The sequence below is a fragment of the Sphaeramia orbicularis genome, chromosome 5 (genome assembly GCF_902148855.1).
Source record: "Sphaeramia orbicularis chromosome 5, fSphaOr1.1, whole genome shotgun sequence".
Lineage (NCBI taxonomy): Eukaryota > Metazoa > Chordata > Actinopteri > Kurtiformes > Apogonidae > Sphaeramia > Sphaeramia orbicularis.
In genome coordinates this window covers 17,627,090-17,644,258 of record NC_043961.1, presented here as the reverse complement: position 1 = coordinate 17,644,258, position 17,169 = coordinate 17,627,090, and the positions used below count along the sequence as shown (strand labels likewise).

Genomic DNA, 17,169 nt, shown 5'->3' with positions numbered 1-17,169 from the left:
CAAAGTATTTACTGTTTTATTGTGTGAGACTGTTGTGCTTTTTCGATGTCTTGGATGGCTGATCAGAAATTTGGAGATGTTTCAGAGATGTTTTTATCTCTGGCTGAAGCAGAGACACTTCTAAACAGTGGTCAATATTTGGTTTGAGTCTGATTTAATCTGGTCCTAAAATATTAGTCACTCTGACTAAACAAAGCCAAAGCCGCCCCATCCATCCAGACACACAGCTGCATTCACTGTCGCTCCGACGCTGCAGTTCTCAGTGGTAATGACCTGTTTTCCATGTATCATATATATTTGGAATTAGATCAACTGAAACTGGGTGCAAACGTTTAGAACCACATGTCTGAGGATATTCATATTACAGCCAAATGACAACATCAGCTCTGAACTAATGAGGCGTTTACTGTCCACCCATCAGGGAAGTGGAGAACAGGACATGATGATTACTCACATCCAGGTCTATGTCCAGACTCCAACAGAGCTGGACCAGGTCTGGAAATGAACCTGGTTTAGTCCCTTCATATTCTAGAGCAGGTGTAAACTCGGTATCGTTTGGTTTGTATTTCTATAAACGAGTTATATTCATTAAATTTAGGACAGTTTCTTTGTACAACAGTGGCTGTTTGTGCGTGGAAAACTGAGTTGTGGCATTGAAGTTTTTGTCTAAACTTGCCTTTTTTTTTAAATTTGTGGCGCTTCTGGTAGATGCTTATGGTGCCTTCCTGTGCTATGGGAATTATGGTAAATACTAGTTACGAACTCAAAAACTGCACATGAACAGTCCCTCACGTCGTATTTTCCATTGGAGGACCGAGATGAAAATAACCTTTGACCTTTTCAACATGGCAGAGAGCAATGAGGGATTCATGACCAGTGATAAATATAGGTTTTATTAACGTTCTGCTGCTGTTAGTGGATGATTTCACACATTTATAGAATAGAAAATTTGCCCCCCCCCCCCCCCCCCCCCCCCCCCCCCCCCAAGGAAGAAAAAAAAAAACCCAAAACGCTGTATCAGATAAATGAACACATCCAAACTGTTTTATCCAAGTAGTAGGTCACCATAAATTGTGTAAAAGTTTATTTCTATAATCTCAAAGTGTTATTATGAACATTTACAGTTTTTCATTATACATATGATGAGGGGTTTTTTTTTTTCACTTTTTTTGTACTTTTTATAGTTTTTACTATTACTGTTTCAAGCATTTATTTCATATAATAATGATAATTAATGGCCAGATACTGAAAGTTAAGTTCTTCCTAAAAAATGTGCAAAATAATTGGCAAAAAAACCCTACATTTTGTGACACTATTATAGTAAAAACAACATAAATAAATCTAGGCCTGTTATAATGGTGGTCCTTAAAGGGTTAATTGTGAGACAAAGCCTTTGAGGTTTTCTGTATTTCATGATAATGGTGTACGTTTTACTTTCTGTAGGCGAATCAGGCGTCATTTACCTGAAGTGTGGAAACGAACTAAACACTGGTAACTGGGGCAGAGGTCCAACAGGGAAATTCCATTATCACAAACCATCTGTCAATAAAAACATACCTGGTGGATTCACTTTCAGTTGCTGCTCTTTACTCACATTCACAGAGTGACTTCATAACTGATATATTCATCCATAAAAATGTGTCAGTGTTGACATCCTCCATCCACCATACGAGCTGAAGCAGACTTTCACATCAGACCGTCAGACATGTGAAACTGACGTCCTTCTGCTTTTGTACAAATACTACTGAGTGGGAGTTGATGTAACAGATAAATACATGCATAGAGATGAGGAAGTGGGATTATTTACAAAAAGTTTCAGAACAAACTCAATGAAAAAATAATAAGGTTACATTTATGAATATACAAAAATATACACAGTGTGATAATAGAACACAGTTTTACAGTGTATTGTACAGGTCTTTAAACAATATTATGATAAAGTGACTTAAATTGAGTTAATGTGGACGCCACTAAATTAAAATGGCCAACTACCAGTTCGACACAAATACCATAAAGTCAGTTTTTTTGGTGCATCCCTTTGTGGGTCGAAAGATCTGGGTTCCATTAACCAATAGTTTCAATAACATCATGATCTTCACCTGTTGAAACCAGTTCATATCACAGTTTCCTTCAATCAGTAAAGTTCAATCAAACAGTAGATTCTCATCATCTTAAACTGATGACGCCGGGACAGAAGGACAATCACATCCTGCTACTTGGCCTTTTTTTTTTCCACCTGCTGCCGCAATGTATGATGGGTAGACGCTTTGGTCTGGCCTAAGAGTGTCTGTCAGATCTCACCAATGCAGTTAAATAACAATGTTCATATCAGCGATCAATCACTTCAACCAGTGTCTGACTTTGAATTAGTTAAAAAAAACAAAAACAAAACATAATTAACCAAATGAGACCAAAATGTTGTAATTTTACGATTCAGTTTTAAAAACTGACGACATGAAAGCGATGGAAAAGACGCAACATGAAGAAAACAGAAAAAGATGAAAAGACAAAAATGAAGTAAAAACATTGGAAAAGATGCAACAAGAAAAAAAGTCTTTACAGATTTTCAAAGTGAATGAACATTTAAATCTTTAAGACAAAAACATTTTGCTTTCTTCAACTGTGAATCAAACAAAATACAACATTTATATTGTGATAAAGATCAGTATCGTGATAATCGCTGATGAAAGGAAAATTATAGATTTAAAACTGAGTTTATAATACTGTATGATCTGATGTCATGATAGTGATAGGGTTTAGGGCCGATCCCTGGTCCGGTTGTCGTCTTTGGTGTCTTTGGAGTTGGCTGGAATCCTCCTCGGGGACTCATCCACCAGTGGGGGTTTACGGTACTGGACCGCGTCCCTCCAAGACACCACCGAGACCCGGACCCGCTGGCCTATATGGTGCAGCTTCATGAGGAACTCGTCATTTCCAACAATGTAGATGAGTGGGTTTAAGGCGCTGTTCAGACAGGCCAAGCACCGGCCCACCTGGTGGGCGATGTAGACCCCCCGGAAGCTGGGGTAGCAGACCCCCTCCTGCTTCAGGATCCGGGTCTCCAGGTTGATGTTCCGGAACACGTGGTATGGGATGAAGCAGACTGAGAAGAGGATGACCAGGATGACCACCAGCTTCAGACAGCGCTGTTTCAGCAGGGGGTTGATGTTGGCCTTGGTGGCCAGGACGTAGACCACGTGACCATAACAGGCCAAGATGACGACCAGGGGCACGGCGAAGCCCGTTACGGCCCAGCCCAGGCTGTAGGGCTGGTACCGGTCCACCTGCCGGTCTGAGGTGGTGTCGAAACAGGCCTCGGTTTTGTTCGGGTTGGTTTCGTCGTTCTTATCGAAGAACATATCAGGCAGGATCTGGATGAAAACCAGGACCCAGACCAGCACGGCCAGGGCCGTAGAGTGTCCGGTGTGGATCCTCCCCATCACCCTCATGGGGTGCACGATGCCCAAGTACCTGTAGACACTGATGCATGTGAGGAAGCCGATGCTGCCGTACAGGTTCAGGTTGAAGCAGAACCGGGTCACTTTGCAGAAGGTCTGTCCAAAGGTCCAGCGGCTGCCGTGGGAGTAGTAGTAGAAGAGGAAGGGCAGCGTGGACAGGTAGAGCAGGTCCGCCACCCCCAGGTTCAGCATGAACACGTTGATGCTGCCGATGCTCCTCCAGCTGCGGCACACGCTCGTCAGACCCCAGGCGTTGGCCGCGGTCCCCACCACGAACACGGCGGCGAACACCGGCGGCAGGAAGGCGTGCGTAAAGCTGATGTCGATGTCCGCGCAGCTGACGTTCCCAGACATCTCCGCCGCTTTTCGGACTTTTCACGCAAACAGAAAACACGCACCGAACATGACGGACTGTGCACAGGTCGGAGCCGCCTGAACGAAGTGGAAAGAAAGCAGAAGTAGATGAGAAAGGGAGACCGGGTCCGCCCCTGGACCGGAGCAGAGCGCACAGACGCACGGACACGCGTTCCCACCCAACTTATCCACGACACAATTCCAGTGAAATACGTAAGAATCCGGTGTTTCAGATGGGAAACAGAGGAAAAAAGCCTCCAGCAAGGAGCCTCCTTTCACTTTCACATTTAGGTAAACGCACCCGTGGACGCACCCACGGATCAGACACTGATAATGGAGGGGGAAAAAACTGACAACATCATGAACTAAACCAGGATGGACTTGGACCAGGAACCGGTTCTGGACCAAGGTGGTTCTAGACCCTGTTGGGGCCGACAGATTCCCAGGGGCCCATATCAACAAAAGAATCTTCATATTGATATATTTTAATACTAATTCTTTAATCTTCTCTAGAAATTCATCATAACCAAACTTTAATCCACAAAGAGAAAATTCTTGACTGTGCATCTATATGACCATAAAAATCGTAAATATTATTGTGTGTCTTTGCATACTGGCAGTGTTATAAGAGGGGAAAAAGAAGAATAAATAAAATGGTTTTCATATAATAAATGCAGAGTGGATTTTTTGATTAATTCATCACAGTGAGAAACATCAGCAACTGGAACCAACACAAACCCTTCAACACCTACAACTATTATCGTGGAGACTTCCAAATGAATGTTTTCTACATCTAGCATTTCTTAAGTGATTTGTCACCATTTATTCTAATATTATCCTCTTTATTTTCCATTTTTCAGTGTAAATCCTATATAGTCTATATTTAATTCACTGATCATGTAGATGTTCACTAAAGCTCAGAGTAAATTCAAAGGTTATATCAAAACAGATTAAACTGAAGAAAAAGTGACTTTCTCAGCTAAATATTTTATGAAATGAACATGTTTTAACTGAGAACTGAGATTATCATCACAAAATTTATATTGAGAAATAACAATAAATACAACAAAAAAAATTAAGTCCAAAATTGATGCATTTTGTAAGAGTTTAAGCTGATGTGAACAGAATAAACCCAATTAAACCCAAAATTAGAACCATTTACACTGATAATATTGACTGAAAATACATTAGAAAAAGGTCCTTATCGCTGTTGTTTATTGAGTTCTGGTCCATTGACCTGGACTGGTTCTGAACTCTTTAAGACCTACAACTATTTATTCTGACTTATGATTTTTTTGAATCTATATTTAATATTTGATAAGTGATTTATTTCCATTTATTCTAATATTATCCTCTGTATTTTACATTTTTCAGTGTAAATCATCTATCATATTTAATTCACTGATCATGTAGGTGTTTATTAAAGCTCAGAGTAAATTTAAAGGTTATTATATCAAAATAAAGAAAAGTGAAGAAAAAGTGTCTTTTTCAGTCCAGTCTCTCATTAACTGAACATAAACCAAGTGTGTCCATCCACTGTCACTGATCCAACTCCATGGGTTTTACTGGTGAATCAATGTTGTAGAAGGTGATGGTGTTTCCACGTTCACTACAGAGCCTCTGAACGTCCAAATGGGTCATATCTGAAGACCATGAAAAGATGACAAACTGTATTTTACATCATTATTTACATAGATTAATTTATTTATTCTATATGTGACTCGGGTCTTAATGATGATGATAATCTTAACAGATACAATAAGGCTCTGAATATCAGTCTTATTTAAAGAAATAATGATTTGATATTTGTTGTGATAATTATTGACACTGACTGATCACCCAGATCTATTTATATTTATAATGTACATTTTGTCCAGTAAAAACTGAAAATCACAGTATATTTTATTAAATGTCCCTTCACTACTAGAAACAGGATTAATATATAAGTGGATCTTTAAAAAGAAATAAAGTATTAATTGCATTAGTTGAATTTAATGAGCATCAAAAAATCCCTTGGATAATGTGATACCAAGTGTCATTAAATTAATTTGTTGTTTTCAATCATTTGTAAAAGATGCGACAAGAAGGAAATGTTGTAAAAGATGACCGAGGTTCACAACATTAAATCAAAGTAAAGAAACCGATGATGTGAAAGATGCTTAATGACATCTACCGAAAACTAGAGCATTTACTGAACATTGGGATACATTTTTTCAACAAACAAAATACAATATACACAAATAAAATTAAGTAAAACAACAAGTGGTTAAACTGAGAATGTGAATTAAATATAAAAAAACAGATCAATTAAAGTCAATCATTACTTACTTCAGATGAAGCTCTAAATGTAACATCACCTTCTATGCTAATAAAATATGTGATGTGCACTTTTAATACTCCATGCCCAAATATAGTGTAAGATTCTGTTGAAAGTTACTGCCCTATAGGTCAACTATTTTCAATAGGCTTCTGCTCCATGCCAAGATGCATCCGCAGTAAAAATTCAGTGCAGATATCTCGATGCATTCTTCAGATAAGATGATTAGATGTTGAATGGACACACAGACGACAAAACAATTACAATACCCCTCTGGCAGTTGGCCGAGGGGTAAAAAACTCTGAAATAACATATACATTAAGAATAATTCCAAAGTATTTATGTCAAGATCAGAAAATCAGAAGGTGATGTTAAATTTAGACTGAAAACCATGAAGGAAAAACATTAACATAAACAGAGAAATCTATAACTTTATGACAAACGTGTTAGTTTAATATCATCAGCCATTTATAAATTAGTTATAAATGTTACAGGGAAACAGTTAACTGTTAAAGCTTGCATATGATGTTCCTCACCAATTTTTCATCAAATCTGTAATCCAAGCAGCTGCAGCATGGCCGAAGCAGCAACAAACACAGAAACAGCTTCATCACTCCATGCTGCTGCGGCTGCGTGGAATTCTGAAAAGGGCAGAGTGACGGTTCAGTTTCGGTTTGGTATGTAAATAAATGGATTGTTTATGGTGGAGTACACTTTGAAGTTGTTCACCGTGAGGGGAGTGATTCAGGTACGTAATCATGGAAAGACTTACAGAAGCATGACACTTAGGCTATCACTCGGGTTTTACAGATTTGATGAAAATCTGGTGACGAACATCAAACGCAGCTTTAATGAACTGTTAGCTAATGCTTATTACTGTTAATATAATATTTAGTAACTTCAAAGTATAAATTAAAACCTTTTTTTATCAAGAACAGGATTAGTAAATTATTACTAGGCCATGGTTAACTGTTTGTTAATTGTTAGTTAACTGGTAATTAACTGTTAGTTAGCCATTAATACTTAAAATTCTTTAATGTATTTTTAAGTTCTAAAACTGATTTGAGTGCACGAAAACTAAAGACTTATTAGGATTATGGTCATTTAGTTTTTGCTAAAATGATAAATCAGTCTCTATAAAGGTATCTTTAGAAGCTGATGAAGCCTAGGTATCGGAGCTGGTTCTGGTTTCCTACAAACCCAGTTCGAATCATGATTCTTCTCAAATCTCTGCCGTCTTCAAATGTCCAGTCTCTCATGGTTGTAATCGTATTTACATCCTGTTGAAACCTCAGCTCCATCATCCTGGTCCTCATTCTGCAGATGGGCCTGGTCTGGACCAGGGTCCAGTCCGTCCTCATCCTGGTCACAGCCAGGGCAGGACAGTGCTGCGGGACAGCGGGCGGCAGTTGGAGACGCTGCAGGAGCAGGACTCGATGACCATGACCTGGTACTGGACCAGCCTCCTCTGAGGGCAGAGGAACGCCATGGCAACAGTCCTGGTGAGGGCGGGGCTGCAGCAGTGTCCATCTGGGCAGGAGGGGGCGCAGAACCGGGGCCAGTATGGTCGAATGCTCCAACAGCCCTGGTGCTCCAGCTGAACTGGGACCAGGGAACTGAAGCCGGTCTCGCACAAACCCAGACCCTGAAACCCAGAGACCAAGGATATCCGTAAAGATACAGAACCGGTCACCAAGAAACCAGAACCAAGCAGCAGAATCCTTACAAACAGAATAATCAGAATACTGTATTAATCCCAGAGGAAGGTGTTGTGTGTGACAGATGGTTCATGCAAGTGTAAGAAAAAGTAGCAGGAAAGATATATACAGGGGTTGGACAAAATAATGGAAACACCTTAAAAAATCAACAAAATATAATTTAATATGGTGTAGGTCCACCTTTTGCGGCAATTACAGCCTCAGTTCTCTGAGGTATTGATTCATACAACTTGTGAATTGTTTCCAAAGGAATTTTAATAATAATGTTGAGGTCTGGGGACTGTGCCGGCCATACGAGATGCTCAACTTCATTAGAATATTCCTCATGCCATTCTTGAACAATTCTAGCTGTATGGATTGGGGCATTATTATCTTGAGGTGAAGGTGTTTCCATTATTTTGTTCAACCCCTGTATAGTCTATACACACACACACACACACACACAATAACTATAAATATCCCAAATATACATATTAAAAACACTATTAGAACACAATTACAACAGTAAATCATACAGTAGGTACTATATAAGTATTATTAATATGATAATTAAAATAAATCTACATAAATAAGTGTATAAATATATAGTTGAGCTGCTTGTACTCAGGACGTGAGTAGAACAGACCCAGAGTTCTGGGTGTTTCACTGTAAAAGTAATATCATATGTCATCAGGTGTGGATGGCTGTATGTGTTCTGGCAGGTTCTAAGACCATGACTCAGTACAGATGATTTGGTTCCTGACTGACGTGAAGGAACACAACCATCCTCATCAGAGTCTTTCTACATGTGTGTTCCTGTTACAACACATAAAAAAACCAGCAGAACCAAAAATCACCGACTCCCAGGAATCCTAATGGGACGGATCAGCTCCACTGTCTGTTACGTAATGAACGGAACTAAAGGAGCGGGCGCGTAATAATGAGTCAGGTGTTACATACAGTATAAATATTCATATCCAAGGTTTTAGACCGTTTCTAACATGTTTAAGTGTCTGGGAAACAAAATGTTACATCCATTCACATTAATCTGGAAAAGCTGGAACAGATCAGAACAAATAAAAAGTTAACTAGAAGCACTCGGAGAGCGCAGACCTCCGCCAAGGCTGATCAGTGCCCCCCCCCCCCCCACGCCAAGGAGGTTATGTTTTTGCCAGGGTTTGTTTGTTTGTTTGTCTGTCTGTCTGTTTGTCTGTCCGTTAGTGTGCAACATAACTCAAAAAGTTATGGACAGATTTTGATGAAATGTTGTGGTCTGCGCCCCCCCCCGTGGGCCCCCCCACCCCCGATCACCACCAAAATTTAATCATTTCTTCCTTATCCCATTTCCAACAAACCCTGAAAATTTCATCAAAATCTGTCCATAACTTTTTGAGTTATGTTGCACACTAACGGACAGACAAACAAACAGACAAACAAACAAACAAACCCTGGCAAAAACATAACCTCCTTGGCGGAGGTAACTAGAGGCACGCATAGAGCGCAGACCTCCGCCAAGGCAGATCAGTACCCTGGATTTGGATGAAAATTTCAGGAAATGTTGATACTGGCACAAGGAGCAAATGATTAAAATTTGGTGGTGATTGAGGGGGGGGGGGGGGGGGGGGGGCACGGGGGGGCACTGATTTGCCTTGGCGGAGGTCTGCGCTCTAGGAGTGCTTTTCTAGAAAAGACAGCGCAGACCTCCGCCAAGGCAAATCAGTGCCCCCCCCCTCAATCACCACCAATATTTAATTACTTGTTCCTTGTGCCAGTATCAACATTTCCTGAAATTTTCATCCAAATCCGTCCATAACTTTTTGAGTTATCTTGCACACAGACAAACAGACAGACAAACCAACGCCGACAAAAACATAACCTCCTTGGTGGAGGTAATAAAGAAATCATTAGATCTGGGGAATTTGTATGAATTTAGTTCAGATTGTGTCCGGAACTGTTCACCCCCCACTCCCATCCATGCGCTTCGTGTGTACTTCACAATTTCACTCTGCAGACACGCCTGACCCTAACCCTAACCCTGAAATATGATAAAATAATCTATAAAATCCAAAAATAATAATGATAATAAAAAAAAAAAAAAATTATCAAATCTACAAAATAATCAACAAAACAGACACAAAAAAAAAAAAAATCAAATAATCTATAAAATAAAAAAAATTAAAAAAAAAAGAAATCCATAAAATTAACAAAAAGTCAACAAAACAAACAGAAGGTATCTACAACCAACCAGCATTTGGACTGATTTTATATTTATTAGATAACCCTATTAAATAATTAACAAAACATGATACAATAATCCATAAAATAAAAAAAAATCTGTGAAACAAAAAATAAATAATCCATAAAATCAACAAAAATACATTTAATATATTAAATGAAATCTAATATTTTATTATAATAGTGACTCACACTTGGTGAAGTTTCACTTCTTTTATTGTTTATTTGATGTTTTCTTGTTCAGTGTTAAATACTCAGATATTAGATGTATTAGTTTTTAAAGACCTGCACTGACGGAACATAGACATTCTGCGGTGGAGGTTAAAACCCTGGTTCCGGGCCCTGCTGGACTCACCGGCAGCATCAGACTCTGACAAGGTCGGACCTGACACAGTCTGGTCTGGGTCTGAGGGCGACAGAACCGGTTCCGGTTGGAGACCCGGGTGGACACACCTGGACCACAGCTGTGGGAGCAGGGGCTCCAGTCAGTGCTCCACTCCACACAGGCGGGGACTGGTCTGGATCCGGGGCCCTGGTCCTGAGGAGCCAGCTCTGCTGGAGAGAAATATTTACTTTATATGTGAAGCTGAAAGTTGTTTGAACCTCACGGCTTTGATCAGATGTTGTGAGTCAGAACATCCAGCATGTCCATTGGCTAAAAATAGGACCCACAGATGTCCAGACAGATGTGGGACCATCGACACACACAGCCTTTAGAGAAACATGTTTACACCAGGGATGTGGGCTGGTCTAAATGTAGACTCTGTCCAGATGAGTCCAAACAAACACTGAAACTCAACAGGGTGGACAGATGGAAAGAAACAACGATGAACGAAAAGGAAAAGTATGTAGAAAATAAAACTGACGTAAAAGACATAAGAGGATAACTACGCAAATTATTAAAATAAATGAAAATGAGACAAAGGATTTAATCCAGTCTAATCCAATCCAGTTTAGTCGATGTCTAATCTAATGTAATCCAATCTAATCCAATCCAGATTAATCCAGTCTAATCTCATCTAATATAACCCAGCCTAATCTAATCCAATCTAGTCTAATATAATCCAGACTAATCTCATCTAATCTAACCCATCCTAATATAATCCAGTCCAGTCTAATCTAATACAGCCTAATCCAATCCAATCTAATCTAATCTAATCTAATCTAATCTAATCTAATCTAATCTAATCTAATCTAATCTAATCTAATCCCATTGGTGGTTCTAGTTCTGTTGAGTCTGCTTACCTGCTGGTTGACCAGTGGAGATGCTGTTGTCCAGGCCGTCACACACCCACTCCTTACAGCAGCGTCCGGGCGGTCTCAGCAGCTGAGGGTGGGGGCACCTCTCGGCAGGGGGGGGTTTCAGGTCGTCGGTGCACAGAGGGACACAGGTGACCCCGCCCCCCAGGCAGTGGCAGAGCTGAGCGCAGGATGGCTGGAACACCTGCCCCTCCTCCAGCCTCCGGCCGTTCAGTTCACAGCCCAGTTGGTTCTGACCTGGCCCAGACACAGAGAGACCACGGTTACGGACAGAACCACGAACACATCAGCAGGAGCTCAGTCTGATTTCAGAACAGGTCCATGAGCAGGTTTCAACGCTCTACCTCTGCATCAGTGAAGTGTGATGGTGGTTGACTCATGTTCCACATGTTCTTATCATTTTATAAATTAAGAAAGTCACAGTTTGAGGTAAAGACCATAAAACACTGTTCAGTTTGGCATAAACACAATAAGAACAAGGGTGTCAAATATATGGCCCATGGCCCGAAACTGGCCCACCTAAGGGTCCAATCCGGTCCAGGGGTGAATTTATGAAATGCAAAAATTATACTGAAGATATTAATAATCATTTTAGTTCAGGTTCCACTTTCAGACCAATATGATCTAAAGTGATCAGAACCAGTAAAATAAGAACAGAATAACCAATAAATAGTGACAAATACAAACTTTTACATGTGTTTTAGTGTAAATAAGAAAATTACATGAAAATGTTTACATGGACAAACTACCCTTCTACAAAAAATGTGAATAAACTGAAATGTCTTAATAGAATCAGTGGAACTGGACCAGTATTCTGTCTGTTACTAGATCTTTCTTTGTGGATCCACTGTGTTCTGTGTACCGACACACTGTCCCGGTCCTCCTGGGTAGGTGGCGCTGTAGTCACACTGTAGGCCTCTGTGGGCGTCGCAGGGCAGATGGGCGGAGCATGACTCGCCCTCCTGTCGGGCGCAAACCTGGCAACACCTGCACCCGTCCAGGACCGGAAGAACCCCAGGAGGACAACGCAGAACCACAGGAGGACACCGACACGGGTCAGAACACGGCTGAGAGGATACCTGGACACAAGACAGGACAATGTCAGCACTGGACCGGAACCGACGGAGCCACGGAGTGGACCACATTTAGGGATGTGAAGACGGAAACAGACAACAATGACTGAAAAGTAAAAGAGACAAGAAGATGAAACTGACATAAAAGAAATGAGAGGAAAATAATGTAAAAGACATAGTGAAATGAAAATGAGGTAAAAGATGCAGCAAAACAAAAATTCCATAAAAGAACACAAGATGAAAATGTCACAAGACACAAAACATGAAAAAAACAAAACGAAACATGAAATAATGTTGAAAAAACAACATAAAAACAACATCAAAGGTGTGATGACATTAAAACACTTAGACTAATTTGATGATTCAGTTTTGATTTGGTTCATTCTCTTTGTGTCATTTACATTATAACATAAAATGAAGGGAGTTCACAGACTCAGAGGTTAAACCTTCATGTACAGATTAAACCTTTGTGCAACATCAGAAGAAACACAAAAACTCATTTACATGCAGATCAGACCAGTTGGAGGTTCTGGTCCAGGTCTTACCTGAGTGATGATCCAAAGCATGGAGCAGACGAGTCGGACTCTGTCCATCCTCATCCTCTTCATCCTTCTTCTTCTTCGTCTTATTCTTCTCCTTCTTGTATTCCTGTCGTCTGTCGGTGTATTTATTAACGCCGCCTTCTAGCCTCAGTCATGATGTCACAGGTGGTCGACTGTTCAGTAAATCTTCCGAAGCTCCATCCTCACATTCCAACACTGTTCACACTCTTCAAACATGGCCGAGCAGACATTACCGTTAAAGCTGCTTCAGAACATGACATTCACACTTTTAGGATGGTTCTTCAACTTAAACCTATATTTTAATCCAACACTTAAGAATAACTTGTGTTACTTGTCGATTCTTCTCTTATTTTATTTTATTCTTTTCTCATCATGTGTCTCAGTTATTTTAATCTAATCCAATGAGATAAAACTATTTTTGTCCTATGTTGTTGTGTCTTTTAGGTGGATTTCCTGTACATGATCTTCTGAAATCAAGGGACTATATTATTTATTATATTATGACATTATAATTGATGAATAAAAACTGTAATTGACCATCATGATAATGTTAACTTAGCACACGGTTGTTGAATCAAGAACATTTGTCTCCATCTCAAAGTTCTTATTTATCCCTTTATGGACAATTGTGTCTCCGGTGACATAGTTTTGCATCCACCGTCATTCAAATGATTATAACTAGTAAACCGTTTGTGCTATTGACAAAATGTATTCTAGACCAGTGGGTTATAGCTCAAGACCCAAAAGAGACATGTGGCTTCTACTTTATCTAAAAAAAACCCCTAAAAAATCAATTATGAACTAATTTATTTAAATTATTCTACATTTTTATGACTGAGTAATTATAAAAACTAAGAATAAAGGTTAACACTGTCACAAAACTGAATTAAAATTAACAAAATCTCAACAAGTAGAGTACAGTATGGACAAAGTAGTCAAGAAAAGTAATGTATATGAACAAAAATGAACAAAATCATTAAGAAAATGGACAAAAATGCAAATAATGATAAACAAATGGCTGACCCATTAAAATACGTTCCATGACCTGTTTTGGATCCAGAGCCAAAGTTTGATGAACACAGCGTTACTGTCAATCACACAAACAACCATCAGACACTGTTGAACCTTGAACCTGTGGTCATAGATCAGTGTTGATGTTGTAGTGGTGGTGTTTCACCACATGGGGTCAGTGTTGAGTGTTTCAACCTCAGTCTGTAGTTACAGAAGATCCCTGCCCTGTGGAAGACATCTTGTCTTGTCCCTGTCCCAAAAAAGAGACATCCAGCTGACTTTAATGACTACAGGCCTGTAGCCCTCACCTCACACATAATGAAGACACTTGAAAGGCTGGTCCTCTCCCATTTAAGACCCAGTGTGAGGATGTACATGGATCCTCTACAGTTTGCCTACCAGCCTAACATCAGTGTGGATGATGCTGTCATCCACATGTTAAAGAGGGCCCATGTACACCTGGACACCTCTGGTGCAGCTGTGAGGATCATGTTTTTGACTTTTCAAGTGCCTTCAACACAATCCAGCCAGGGGTGCTTGGTGTGATGATGAGAGAGATGCAGGTTGAGTCAAAGATGGTCTCCTGGATCATGGACTACCTGACCTGCAGACCACAGTATGTGTGACTACAGAACTGTGTCTCAGGGAAGGTCCTGTGCAGCACTGGAGTGCCACAAGGAACTGTTCTGTCCCCCTTCCTCTTCACACTGTTTACATCAGACTTCCAATAAAACTCATACAGCTGCTTTCTTCAGAAATTTTCTGATGACTCAGCGGTTGTCGGTTGTATCAGAGGAAAGGAGGAGGGGGAGTACAGGGGCCTGGTTAAGGATTTTTGTGGACTGGTGTGACCTCAACCATCTTCAGCTTAACATTTCCAAGACCAAGGAAATGGTTTTGGATTTTAGGAGGAAGCGGTCCAAACTGGTGCCAGTCACCATCCACGACACAGAGGTAGAAGCTGTCTCCAGTTACAGGTACCAGCTGGACAACAAGTTGGACTGGTCCTGTCATATGGAGACTCTGCACAAGAAGGGGCAAAGTAGACTTTATTTCCTACAGAGATTAAACTCTTTCAACATCAAGTCTCTTCTGAGCAGCTTCTACCAGACTGTGGTGGCTGGTGTCCTGTTTTTTGGTGTGGTGTGTTGGGGGGAGGGAGCTCGCATTTCAGATAGAAACAGACTGAACAAACTGATTAAGAAAGCCAGCTCCATCATTGGGATGGGACTGGACACAGTTCAGCAGGTGGCTGGGGTGAGAATGCTCAGGAAGCTGGACTCTATTCTGAGGAACGCATCTCACCCACTTCACCATCTCGAGGTGTTCAGGGAGAGCACCTTCAGCCACAGACTGATTCCCCCTCGGTCCAGGACTGAACACAGTAGGAGGTCCTTCCTGCCAGCTGCCTTTAGACTTTTTAATATCGCTGTGTGATAAATTATTGTATGCTGTGCATACTATAGGTGTTTTGTTTTATTGTATTATTTACATTACTTTTATTGTACATTTTATATATATATATATATATATATATATATATATATATATATATATATATATATATATATCTTTTATTCTGTTTTTAAACACTTCTTCATTCCATTGTTGGTTGAATGTGGGATGTCTGTTGTGATGGGTCAATGTGTTTTTTGTACTGCTTGTACTGCTGCTGTAGTAACCAAACAATTTCCTGCAAAGGATCAATAAAGTATCTATCTATCTATCTATCTATCTATCTATCTATCTATCTATCTATCTATCTATCTATCTATCTATCTATCTATCTATCTATCTATCTATCTATCTATCTATCTATCTATCTATCTATCTATCTATCTATCTATCTATCTATCTATCTATCTATCTATCTATCTATCTATCTATCTATCTATCTATCTATCTTTTACTGACTGTTGTGACTGAACTCAAAGCTTTTCCTCCAATGTGTAAATGTAAAGGAAAAATATGATAAAACACACATGAAGGTCAAAGGTCACTGACCTGATCCTGATGTAGGGTTGGGTTCTATAGCTGCTCATATGGTGTGAATGTGTTTCTGTTTGTCAGAGCCAGGACCTGATGGATCCAACATGAAGCGATGAGACAGGAGTTCATCACTTCTTTTTATTTTAGTTTCTTCACATTTACAGACTCACACAGAGACTGGACTTATCATCAACATCTGAGGAAAAGACAAAAACAACGAATAAGGAAAATGTTCTGGGTGTGTTTTAACCTGTGAAGACTGAGATGAAGAGAAAACACTCATGATGGAACCGTGACATCTCCAACTGCCAGATCACAACAGATCATCAGCAGATTACCCCTCATCCATTGGTTCTTTCACATTTTTACACCTGCTTGCATTGACTTTCACCCAACTCGTAGTTTAATGTTTGTTTAGTTTTTGTTCTTGAGTGAATTAAATATTAAATGATTAGTTGACTAAGTATGAATATTTAGTAAAGATGTAAAATATGCACTAAAGCTGAACACAATGGATTCAACTTTTATTTTATTGTTTAATTCTGTTGTTTTGTTGTTTATGACTTGGATATTTTTACTTTTATTCATGTGTTTTTGTTTCATTCTTTTTCATTCTATTCTTGTCTTTTATCATCTCATTTTTAACTCTGTTCTTGCGTTGGTTTTGTATGTTTTTTATGGTTTCTTCTACCGCTAACCCTATGACTCCTGCACATTGTGAACCGTTGTTTTTCTGTAATTAACACCTTCAGTCTGTTGTTTAACAGGTGTCTATGTCATGTTGCATTCCAGCAGTGCATCCTGGGAAACTCTGAAGACCAACCACAGAATGTATTATCTGAGGTTAAGGAACATTTAGATGGACCTAAGTAATTAAATAGAACAGTTTTTAACCGTATTTGGTAATATGTCCAAAATGACCTATTTTACAGCCGTACCACTCGGCCACCAGAGGAAGCTGATGAATCTTGGAATAAAGAAAAGCAAAAAAAAAAAAAGTCCTTAAGGAATATTTAAATGGACCGAAGTGATTATCTAGAACAATTTTTGACCAAATATGAGATCAGGAAGCAAAGGACTCCTGTGAACTGGACTCATCCAGACCAGAGAAGTGGGTCTGGAAATTGGACAAAAAAAATGTGTAGTTAATGGATGATTTACAGCAATTCAGGTGGCGTCACAGAGACAACACTGACAGTCTGACATCAGCAG

General features: G+C 39.7%; 2 protein-coding genes across 2 annotated transcripts; both read right to left on the bottom strand.

Annotated features, from left to right (window-relative positions):
- Window positions 1–1,565: 1,565 nt before the first annotated feature.
- Window positions 1,566–3,978, bottom strand: LOC115418973 (P2Y purinoceptor 1-like). Its single transcript, XM_030133540.1, has one exon. The coding sequence runs from the start codon at window positions 3,810–3,812 to the stop codon at window positions 2,757–2,759; it is 1,056 nt and encodes a 351-aa protein (XP_029989400.1). The 5' UTR covers window positions 3,813–3,978; the 3' UTR covers window positions 1,566–2,756.
- Window positions 3,979–7,439: 3,461 nt separating this feature from the next.
- LOC115420051 (WNT1-inducible-signaling pathway protein 2-like) lies at window positions 7,440–13,007 on the bottom strand. Its single transcript, XM_030135208.1, has 5 exons — window positions 12,940–13,007; window positions 12,184–12,400; window positions 11,307–11,558; window positions 10,417–10,613; window positions 7,440–7,774 (listed from the first exon to the last, which is right to left on the bottom strand). The coding sequence occupies exons 1-5, from the start codon at window positions 13,000–13,002 to the stop codon at window positions 7,496–7,498; spliced, it is 1,008 nt and encodes a 335-aa protein (XP_029991068.1). The 5' UTR covers window positions 13,003–13,007; the 3' UTR covers window positions 7,440–7,495.
- Between the last annotated feature and the right edge of the window lie 4,162 nt (window positions 13,008–17,169).

What these genes read in the sequence shown, in the direction of transcription:
- LOC115418973 (XM_030133540.1), bottom strand. Translation starts at nt 3,812, where the DNA reads ATGTCTGGGAACGTCAGCTGCGCGGACATCGACATCAGCTTTACGCAC.
- LOC115420051 (XM_030135208.1), bottom strand. Translation starts at nt 13,002, where the DNA reads ATGAAGAGGATGAGGATGGACAGAGTCCGACTCGTCTGCTCCATGCTT. An exon ending in AGGACCGGGACAGTGTGTCG is followed by an intron (nt 11,559 to 12,183) that starts GTACACAGAACA and finishes TGTCTGGGCCAG; the next exon opens with GTCAGAACCAACTGGGCTGT. An exon ending in CTCCACTGGTCAACCAGCAG is followed by an intron (nt 10,614 to 11,306) that starts GTAAGCAGACTC and finishes TCTCTCCAGCAG; the next exon opens with AGCTGGCTCCTCAGGACCAG.